The sequence below is a fragment of the Gossypium arboreum genome, chromosome 11 (assembly GCF_025698485.1).
Source record: "Gossypium arboreum isolate Shixiya-1 chromosome 11, ASM2569848v2, whole genome shotgun sequence".
In the NCBI taxonomy this organism is placed as follows: Eukaryota; Viridiplantae; Streptophyta; class Magnoliopsida; order Malvales; family Malvaceae; genus Gossypium; species Gossypium arboreum.
Genome location: NC_069080.1, coordinates 21,962,536 through 21,974,622, shown reverse-complemented (window position 1 = coordinate 21,974,622; position 12,087 = coordinate 21,962,536). Strand labels below are relative to the sequence as shown.

Sequence of the window (12,087 nt, the reverse complement as noted above, 5' to 3'; positions counted from 1 at the left end):
CTTTGGCTTAGGATTCAAGCCAGACACGAAGCAAAAGAATAAGGAGCTGGAAAAAAGGCAAGAGATGAGAAGAGCACGTCTACGCGGTGAGGAGGTCAAATGGGAACCAATGACTTTCCCTCATTTATCCCGAACGTTCTTGTTCGGAGGAACTATCCATCCAAAATAAGAGATGACAATGCAGAAAGTGGCAGAAGAGATGTTGGAATGTTGGAGCATTAACGCCATATCTGAAGAAAAAGCTGAAGAAGGGGATTTATCTGGAATTTGCCCTTACATTCCTGGAAGTGTTTTGAATAATTGGACCGTGGAGGAGATCCCTGTAACTTTTAGAATTAATTCAGAGTAATGTTCAAAACAAGCTTATTGCTCTATGCCTAGGGGCGATAAGAACCCTTTTATGAAATAGGCATATGTCTAAATATCGTCATTTCAATAAAATACATTTTTGCGTATCATATTGAGCAAATATTCTTTTATTCTTTCTACTTCATTCATAATCATACCACACAAATCAAATATTCTTAGATTCTTTTGTTCTTTGGATTTCTTTCTTCATCCATAACAGGTCTCTAGATATCAATGATATGAGCAACGTTACTAATGACTCAGAGATTCCTTTCGAGCAAGATTTGTGTATGGAGGACACTAAGAATTTTGAAGATGACCGAAATTACAGCCTATCTCCTGATTTGTTAAGGATGGTAGATCAAGAGGAGAAACAAATCCTACCTCATAAGGAGTCAGTGGAAATTGTTAGCTTAGGAGAAGGAAAAGAAATGAAAATTGAAGCTAGTATCGCTGCAGAAACAAAGCAAGACCTCATCGAGTTGCTCCGGGAATTTAAGGATGTCTTCGCATGGTCATATCAAGACATGCCCGGATTGAATACTGATATAGTGGTACATCGACTCCCCATAAAGGAAGAATGCAGGCCAGTACAACAGAAACTCTGAAGAATGAGACCGGATGTTTTGTTAAAAATAAAAGAAGAGGTCAAAAAGCAATTCGACGCCGGTTTCTTACAAGTGGTCAAGTACTCAGAATGGGTAGCCAACATAGTCCCAGTTCTTAAGAAAGATGGGAAGGTACAGATGTGCGTGGACTATCGGAACTTGAATAAAGCCTGCCCCAAAGACAATTTTTCATTGCCTCACATTGATACACTAGTGGACAACACGGCAGGTTACTCACTTTTCTCCTTCATGGACGGCTTTTCGGGATATAACCAGATAAAAATGCATCCTGAAGACATGGAAAAGACAACATTTATAACCATGTGGGGAACGTTTTGTTATAAAGTGATGCCATTTGGATTAAAGAACGCAAGAGCAACATATCAGAGAACCATGGTAACTTTGTTCCATGACATGATGCACAAGGAGATCGAAGTTTACGTTGACGACATGATTGCAAAATCCAAAACCGAAAAGGAGCATGTGCAAGTCCTGAGGAAACTATTCTTGAGATTAAGAAAGTTCTAACTAAAGCTCAATCCCGCAAAGTGCACCTTCGGGGCTAGGTCAGGATAATTGTTGGGATTTGTAGTCAGTGAGAAGGGAATCGAGATTGACCCGAGATAAAGTCAAGGCTATACAAGAATTTCCCCCACCACGCACTCAAAAAGAAGTTCGAGGTTTCCTAGGAAAATTAAATTACATCGCCCGTTTCATCTCACAACTAACGGAGAAATGTGACCCTATATTTCGTCTTCTTAGGAAGCATAATCCAGGTGTTTGGGATGAGGAATGCGAAAACTTTCGATAAAGTCAAACATTATTTGTCTAGTGCCCTGTCTCGATGCCACCTTGCCCGGATAAACCACTGATACTATACTTGACAGTGTTTGAAAACTCCATGGGATGCGTGTTGGGCCAACATGACGAGTCAGGAAGAAAAGAGAAAGCGATATATTATCTCAGCAAGAAATTCACCGAATGTGAGACAAGATATTCGTCGATTGAGAAGTTGTGTTGTGCTTTAATTTGGACAACCCGAAGACTGAGACAATACATGTTGTACCACACAACTTGGCTTATCTCGAAACTAGATCCTTTGAAGTATGTGATGGAGTCAAATGCTTTGAACGGAAGAATGGCTCGTTGGCAAATTTTGCTTTCTGAGTTTGACATAGTCTACGTGAACCAAAAGGCTGTAAAGGGGAGTGCAATAGCAGATTTTCTGGCTAGTAGAGCTTTAGAAGATTATGAACTATTGAGTTTTGACTTCCCGAATGAAGACCTAATGTACGTTGCGACCACGGAAGAAGATTCTCAAGAAGGTCACTGTGGAAACCGAATTTTGACCAGCTTCAAATGTCAGTGGAGTAACGGAATCAGGCGATCTTTGTATCCCCAAACAGAGATCATTATCCTTTCACCAAAGAAACTGGATTTTGATTGCACAAATAATATGGCGAATCTGAAGCATGTATCATAGGAATTAAAAAGAATAAAACGTAAGATTAAAGTGCTAGAGGTATATGGGGATTCGCATTAGTGATCTATCGACTTAAAGGGAATGGGAGACAAGAGACCCTAAGTCGATCAATTATCGAAGGTCGGTTCTTGAGTTAATCGAGGATTTTGACGATATCACTTTCTGCTACCTTCCACGAGACGAAAACCAGATGGCTGATGCTTTGGAAACCTTAGCTTCTATGATCAAAGTGAATAAATAAGAGGATATGAAGCCTATCCAAATGAGTATTTATGAGGCTCCGGCTTATTGCTGCAACATTGAAGAAGAAGAAGAGAAAGATGATCATCCTTGGTACCAGGATATTTTACGATATGTGAAGAGTCGTGAATACCCAGACCAAGCAACTGAGAATGATAAAAGGACACTAAGAAGGCTGGCTAGTGACTATGTCTTGGATAGAGAGATCCTATACAAGAGAAAGAAGGATCAGGTACTCTTAAGATGTATAGACGCTGTTGAGGCTAAGCAAATCCTGGAAGAGGTTCATGAGGGTGTCTGCGAAACACACGCTAATGGTTTCACCATGGCCAGACAGATTATGAGATTCGGATATTATTGGTCTACCATGGAAGGAGATTGCATCAACTATGCCAAGAAGTGCCATAAATGCCAAATTTATGGAGATAATATGCATGTACCTACTTCACCCCTTCATATCATGACTTCTCCATGGCCTTTCTCCATGTGGGGTATGGATGTTATTGGGTCGATCTCACCAAAGGCATCTAATAGACACCGATTCATCTTTGTGGTCATAGATTACTTCACCAAGTGGGTAGAGGCTACTTCTTACGCCAACGTCACAAAGTCGGCAGTCGGTAAGTTCTTAAAGAAAGAGATTATATGTCGATATGGGATGCCTGAAAGAATCATATCCGACAATGCATTGAATTTGAACAACAGCACGATAGCGGAAGTTTGTAGCCATTTCAAGATCAAACATCATAACTCGTCACCGTATCGCCCAAAGATGAATGGTACAGTCGAAGCAGCCAATAAGAACATCAAGAAGATCATAGGAAAAATGACTGAGACCTATAAAGATTGGCACGAGAAATTACCATTTGCCTACCGGACGTCAGTCAGAACCTCTACCGGGGCAACACCTTTTTATTTAGTTTATGGAATGGAAGCGGTTCTGCCTATTGAGATCGAGATTCCCTCTCTACGCGTACTTTCAGAACTAAAATTAGATGAAGCAGAATGGATCCAGTCTCGATACGACCAGTTGAACTTGATTGAAGAAAAGAGGCTAAAGGTTATCCGTCATGGTCAAATGTATCAAAAGAGAATGATGCGGGCTTATAATAAGAAGGTTCACCCTAGAGAATTCCATGAATGAGGCCTCGTATTGAAAAAGATCCTCCCCATACAAAAGGACTTCAGAGGGAAATGGATGCCGAATTGGGAAGGGCCTTATGTGGTAAAGAAGGCTTTCTTTGGAGGGGCTCTGATTTTGACCGAGATGGATGGTAAGAGCCTGCCTAATCCCGTTAATTCAGATTCGGTCAAGAGGTATTTTACCTAAAAAAAAAAAGGAGAGGCCAAGGTGAAAACCCGTGAAAGGGCGCTTTGAGACCAAAGGGGTTTGAATTGAAAACCCAAGAATGGGTAATTCAAATTTTGATCGAACATGGGGCATACGGTAGTTTTGCCTTCTCTGAATTAACAGGAGGGAGGGATGCTACATAGTGGGGCATCAACAAAGTACTCTTGGTCTTCCAAACACATACCGAGTTCAAAAAGTCCTCGAGAAGTTTGTGCAACGAAGCTTATACTGTGATATCTGGGGCACTTATTCCTATCTTATTCATTTTGTTTTGCAGAATGTGCCACTTTGATTAATTCATAGGTTCTCGTTTTGCATCTTAGCAAATGTGCCATCTTAATTACCTTGTTCATCTTGAGCTTCGCTCTCAATAAAATTCCATCTTGCCTATTGCGATAATCTTTTTCAAGCGTCTTTCATTAAATTGATGATTAATGGACTAATAATATTAAAAAAGAGTTCTGCATATTACTCTGAAATTCTTCTAAATGATACAAGGACCTGAAACGGGACTGATTAGTTTGAATTACCCTACATTCAAAGGTTGGAAACGTTGGTGAAATAACATCCCAAATTGTGATTATTCGTCGGGTTTTCGCGGAGATACCATCGAAGAAAAGGTAGAGTAATCGTCATTGATAAAATCTCATTAACCATTTAGTAATATCGATCAAGCATTAAAAATAATGACATTTTCATTCATATATCATTCATAACACATCTAGTTAGGAGCATTTGATTCATTTCGATCATAGCATCCTAATTATTTGGCATAAGCATAGTTACATGGAACCGATTCTACAGATAATACCCGTAGAGGATGGTGTAGCAACATCGGTGAATTCGCAGATCTTGACCCCTAAGTAGTAGGGAAACAGATCGAAGATGATGGGCTTTAACCCCTAGCGATAGGGTAACAAGTTGAATTCTGAGCCTTAACCCCTAGCGGTAGGGTAATAGGTTGAAAATTACAGATCTTGCCTCCCGAAGTTGCGATGAGCGGATCGAGACGCACGAATCTCGCCTTCCGGAAGTTGTAGTGAAGCGATTCAAGCCACCAAGCCTTAACCCCTAAGCGGTAGGGTAATAGGCTGAAAATTACAGATCTTGCCTCTCTGGAGTTACAATGAAGCGAGATCAAATTAGCAAATCTTATCTCTCCGAAGTTGCGAGAGAAGCGATTAAAGCTATAAATCTGTACCTCGAAATTGCGGTGGGGTGGATCAAATCTACCATGGCAAATCTTATCTCTCTGAAGTTGCGAGAGCGATTAAAGCCATTACTATCTCCCTGAAATTGCAATAGAGCGGGTTGAAGTCGCGAACCTCATCTCCCTGAAGATGCAGTGGAGCAGGTTGAAATTATCAAGTCTTAGCCCTTTGAAGTTCCAGCGGAGTTGATCGAAGCTACAAGTCTCCTCCCCCTGAAATTACATTGGAGCAAACCATAGAATTAATTACAATACCCCTAAAGATGCAGTGGGATGGAGTGAGGCTATTAGAAGAAAAGAAGCACTAAGAAGCCAAGATCCAGTTAGACTAGGCAAAATTGGCTATTTTAAGGTCTTTGCTCCATTCTCATTACACGAGAATGAGCAAAGAGGGGCAACTGTAATAGCCAATTTTGGCCTAAAAGAACCCAAACCAAATAAACAAAAAAATAGTCCAATACATGGCCCAAAATTAAAACAAAACCTAATTAAAACCCAATACCCAGATTTCAGCCCAAAATAAACCCAATAACCTAAAACCCTAAAGCCCAAGTCAGCCCACTATCTTAAACTTTTTTTCAGCAACCACCCTAACCCTAGCCACCAAAATTCAGCCGCCACTCCCCCCTCTGCCCTTGGCCATCACGCACGCCACCACCACCGCTTGGGGCACCAACCATCGGCCTTCCACGCGTCTGACACCTGCAAGACGAAAATAGCACGCGAAACACAAGAAACGAAGAAGAAAAAATAGCAGACAAGAAGAAAAAACAAAAAGCGAATCTATGTAATTCGGTTATAAAATTGAAACATCCATTTGTAGTTTTTTTGGGGGACACGAACTTTAGCAAACAAAATCACAATAGCAAAAAAAGCAGAAGGTTGATTTTATTTCTAGTCTTGTTCCATGTTACGATTTCATTTTTTTTGTATTATTTGTTTTTTATTTTTATTTTTATACGAAAATAGACAAAGGAAAGAGGAGGGGAAGAGAGTCTTACCGGATCTACACCATGGCCGCGTCGTCGGAGCTCCCCTCTCTGTTTGACACGGTGAACCGCCGGCGATGATGGGTGTTGAAACCCTAGCTGCAAGAGAAAAAGGGGTGGGGGAGTATTCTCTTTTTTTTTTTTCAAACAGGGAGAAAGCAAAATAAAAGAAAAAAAATAAATAAACAGATTTAAATACTGCATGAAACAGCGTCGTTTGGGCAAAGGAGAAGGGTCTGTGCCCTTAAAATGGGATATTTGCGGTTATGGCCCCTCTTTCTTTCCTGAGTCATTCCATTTAGCCCTGTTTGCATTTTTCCTTTTTTAAATTTCACCCATTTATTTTATTCCGTTTCCGATTTCATCCCTGGACTAAGCTAATAAAACGCCGCGCATCAAAGGGCCTGGGATATTTGCTCTTTCGGGCCTTGGTCCTTCGCAAGACTTTCTAATGCAGTCCTGGAAGCTTTTGGTATTTATGATTGTACCCCATTATTTTATTGATGACTTACAAAGCAGTCCCGACTCATTATTTTCGCATTTATTTTTAATTTGCTTCATTTATTCATTAATTCATTTATTTTATTTTGTTTCTTTTCTATTTTATTTTTATTTTACTCTTTAAACTGCTGTAAATCTTTTGTTATTTTATATACATTAGCTCTCTTAAAACTATTTTATATATTGTTTATTTAAAATTGGTTTAAAGCATACATTTCAAATTGTTTACTACATATTATCTTGGATTATGAACATATATATATTTCTTTATTTAGTTACTGCCTTACTATATATTATCTTAAATTATTTGGCATATTATTTATTTTATATTTTACGTATAGATTATTTCATTTTAAACCTTTACATATTTTATATTTTAAACTTTAATATATTATGCAGCTTAAACTTAGTTTTCTATGTTTTTATATATGTTATTTATTCCAAATTATTTATCCTTATTCTCTCTATATATTATTTATTCAAACCCTTTTTCATTATTTTTGTTAAGACCAGATTTATAGATTATTTACTCTAAAGCACTTTTTCCACATATTATTTATTTTAAGTTTTCATATGTTATTTTAATTTTTTTTAAAAAAAAACTATTCACTTAAGGTTAATATATATGTATATATTATTTTATTCTATTTTAAATTGAAATCATATATCAACTATCTTAACTTATTTTATATTATTTACTCTAAATTTGCTTTATAAACTATTTTAAACTTGTTTTTTGTGAATTGTTGTTTTATTACTTGCTTTAAATCGTTATATGTACCTCATTTTAAAACCCTATTTATATATTTTGGAATGTTTTATTATTATTTACCTTAAGATTTTTATATTATTTGTTTCATACTTTCGCATAAACATATATTATTGGTTTTAACCTTGTTATAATCTTTTAAAATTGTTTTGTATATGGTTGATCTTTCTTTTAAAATTCTCTTTGCATATTATCTATTTATTTATTTAGAACTCATTTATTATCCTTTTAATCTCGTTTCTTCTTACATCTTATTCATTTTAAGTAACTTTATGCTATTCATTTTTTATTTGATTATTTAATTCATTTATCTTTGATTGTTAATGTTAGTATTTAAACGATGCATGTTGTACGATTATTGCCATTGCATGATTCGCTTATTTGTATTGTCATATTATTGTCATTCACTTGTGTAATATTTTTATCATTGTTCTATGTCGCACTACACCTTTATTTCATATCGTCACCCCAATAAATCAAACCTCGTTACATTCATCCAATAAATTGTTTTATGTGAAAGTATCAAATTCGCTACTATTCAAAAACGAAATTTTCCAAATAAAGCAATGCTTTGCATTTTGGAACATCAAGGAATCGTGCCCTAACTTACGGGGTTTCGATTTCCTTATTGTTTCTAAATAGCTAAATATCCTTTTCGAGTTTTAAAACACATGAAATTCTCATTTAAATTAAGAGACGACCTTGTGCTCGGGAATTCATGGTATTGTGTCCTAACTTACGGGATGTGATACTCTGATATCTCGAGATAAGGAAATCTTTAAACAATCGATTCAAACTAATTCAAGAATTTTAAAGTCAATATTAATAGAAAAGATCGTATTTCAAATCCCTTCCCGATTTTTAAATTTTCGATATTAGGACACTAACTAATCAATTCGGTACCAATTTTTGGGCGTGTCGAGGGTGCTAATCCTTCCTCGCACGTAACCGACTCCCGAACTCATTCTCTCAAGTTTCGTAGACCAAAGGCACTATTTTAGTAAACTAAAATTGATTTATTAAAACAAATGTGATCCGATCACACCTAATAAAGATCGGTGGCGACTCCCGTTTTAATTTTCGCTTTCAAACCAAGTCGACCCCATTTTTTCAAAAAATGGTTTTGACAATCCCTTCTAACTTGCACAATCTATTAAACTCATCAGAACAGAACTCTAAGCCATTGTCTGTGCGGAGGTATTTTATCTGTTTTCCCGTCTATTTTTCAATCATAATTTTCCAAGACTTAAATGCGGAAAACACATTGCTTTTCTGCTTCAGGAAGAACGCCCAAACTTTTTTAGAAAAATCATCAATAAAGGTTAGCATATAATTAGCTCCACCTCTCGAAGGCACTCTGGATGGCCCTCACAGATCAGAATGAATATACTCTAACGTTCCCTTCGTGTTATGGATTCCTCTTGTGAATCGAACTCTATTTTGCTTCCCAAAAACACAGTGCTCACAGAAATTCAGTTTGTAAATTCCTTGCCCATCAAGAAGTCCTCTTTTGCTCAATTTTGCCATACCATTCTCACTCATATGCCCTAGGCGTATATGCCAAAGTTTAGTAATATCATCATCTGACAAGGAAGAGGAAGCGACAGCTGCATCACCAGTAACAGTAGAACCCTGCAAAATATATAACTTGGCAATCTTTCTCTGCCCTTTCATCACAACAAGGGACCCTTTGGAAATCTTTAAACCCCACTTTCAGCTGTGTATCTGTACCCTTTTGAATCAAGAGTACTCAACGAAATTAAATTTCTTTTCAATTCTAGAACATACCGTACATCACTAAGTGTTCTGACAACTCCATCAAATATCTTAACTTTAATTGTTCCAACACCTGCGATTTTACACGAAGAATTATTTCCCATCAAAACAACACTTTCAGACACTATTTCGTAAGTTGTAAACCAATCTCGATTGGGACTCATGTGGAAGGTGCAGCTTGAATCAAGTATCCACTCCTCGCTTACTTTAGAATCATTAACAGAAGCGACTAGAAGTTCACCATCGCTGTAGTCTTCTACAACATCAGCTTTACCGGAATTTTCTGGTTGTTTTCCCTTTTGATTCGCAGCCTCCCTTTTAATCTTATTTTGTAGCTTATAGCACTCAGATTTAATGTGCCCTTTCTTCTTGTAGAAGTTACAAGTTTTACCTCTGTTTGAAGACTTCGATCTACCCTTAGATTTACCACGAGGATTCCGTTCCTGTGTCCTACCACGATCATCATCAGCATTCCGATCTTGTCTCCCACGAACAATGAGACCCTCTCCTTGAGAGTCGGGTTTAACCACAAGATGCTTTATCTTATCATACGAGGTTAAAGAATCATAAACCTCATCAACTGTGAGAGACTCGCGGCTATATAAAATCGTGTCTCTAAAGGTTGAATAAGACAGGGGGCAACAAACAAAGTAGAATCAACCCTAGATCTTCCTTATCATACTAAACCTCCATGGCCTCCAAGTTTGAGAGAATTTCTTTAAACACTGTTAAGTGTTCGTGTACAGACGCACCTTCCTCCAAACGATGAGCATAAAGACACTGCTTCATATGCAACTTGTTTGTTAGAGTTTTCGACATACATATTTGTTCTAGCCTCTTCCATAATGCAGCAGCAGTCTTCTCTTTCATCATATCCTGCAAAATTTCGTTGGACAAATGCAGATGTAATTGTGTTAACGCCTTTCGATCCTTACGATTTTTCTCTTCATCTGTTAATGTTGAAGGCATCTTATCTATCCCTAGCAGGGCATCCTCCAGATCCATCTGCGCAAGAACTGCTTGCATCTTAATCTGCCACAATGCAAATCTGGTCTTGCGATCTAACAGCGGAATTTCATACTTCAAATACGCCATTACTGTGATTGAGATGAACAACCCGGAAGCTCGGATACCAATTTGTGAAAAAATAAAATAAAATAAAAAACACACAAATTTTACGTGGAAATCCTTTCAGAAAAAAACCACAGGCAGAGAAGAAGAAAATTCACTATGTCGAAAATTTGAATCAATACAAGAGGAATAGACTATGTCTATTTATAGGCTTGTAAAGCCATATTCTAGTAGGATTAAAACACCTTATCCTAATCAATATAAAATAGATGGAGTTTAATAAGGTTTAAAAAACCTTATTCTAAAATAAAATAAAAGAAGTCTAGTTCTATATGGATTTTACTTTTATTTTATTTTTCATCGTATTTTATTTAAATAAGAATTCGAGTCACTTAATTTTAACATTAAGTTTAGGCTTGGATATGGTGTTGTTTGTAGTGTCGATCCCTTTTAATCCATTACGTTTTCCATTAGTGAGAAGGTAAGAAGACATATATATTATATTGGCTGTAAGAAATTGTGTAGTCGTGTAATAAATATATTGTAATTTGTGGTACAAAATACATTGCAAGACATGTAATAAATAGTATAATGGGGTAATATTATTATAATATGCATAATGGTAAATTTAGCCTTTAATATTTAAAGTTTTGTCAATTTAACTTTTATTTTTTTAGTTAAATTTGATCATTAACCTTTCATAAAAGGTCAAATTATTTTTTAACATAATTAATTTTACTTTAATTCTAGCTAGTTCAATTAATAAATTTTGATTCTAAATTCCAACTAAATTTAATAAATTTAACCTTAAAATCAAATTTAATACTCGTGATTCATGTCGGAGTGTTTTCGAATTATGATCATGCAAGCTTGACATTTGGATTATTTTGTTTAAATTTATTAATTTTAGAATAATTTAAAATTAGATTTAAACAAACTATTTAATCAAGTCATGCTTAACTATTTTTCATGTTCAAACGATTTCGAATTACGATGGATATATTAAATATATCCATTAATATATATTTAAAATTTTCTATATTAAATATATATTAAATATAGAAAAACCTTAAACCATTAATATATATTTAAAAATTTTCTTGATTTATATGTTAAAAGAAAAAGAAATTTAAAATATTACATGTACCGAAAGTATAATTATAGTTAAATTTAAAATTGGTTGATTAAAATATTAAGAATATAATTTCTTTAGAAGCACGTAAAATTAATTTTAGAGATTATAATTTTGGTTCCTAATTAGGTACACTATAATATATGTATTTTTTATTTCACTTTAGTACTTCAACTTGGTAACTAAATTTATTTTGGTTTCTAAACTTGAATTCAGTCAAGATTTGATGATGTCACTACTGTTCTTAGAACATGACTGGATTGATCAATCAGATCGATTGAGTTGAGAATTGACTAGCATATTGGTCCAAACAAAAGGGTTAAAAATTACTCAAAATTAATAAAAATTAAAAATGGAGACAAAAATTAATAGTTGAATTGGTTTTATAAAAACTTTCTTTTTAAGTTTTTATGAATTTTATTTATTTGTTGTTGGCTTAGCAGTTAAACCAATCAAAATTGGAAACCAGTAGTCTGATTGGTTCAACCACTGATTCGGTTATTAGAATATCATATGTGGCACTATAAGATTGTATCATGTCATCACCTAAATATTTATATAATTTTTTTAAGTGATGATGTGACACAATTTCAAAGTGTTATGTCATTA

General features: G+C 35.6%; 1 protein-coding gene across 1 annotated transcript; it reads left to right on the top strand.

The window, feature by feature from the left end:
• Nucleotides 1-959: 959 nt before the first annotated feature.
• On the top strand, nucleotides 960-2,439 carry LOC128283844 (uncharacterized). Its single transcript, XM_053021244.1, has 3 exons — nucleotides 960-1,352; nucleotides 1,789-1,939; nucleotides 2,051-2,439. Exons 1-3 carry the CDS (start codon nucleotides 960-962, stop codon nucleotides 2,437-2,439), a joined length of 933 nt encoding a protein of 310 aa, XP_052877204.1.
• The last annotated feature ends 9,648 nt before the right edge of the window (nucleotides 2,440-12,087 follow it).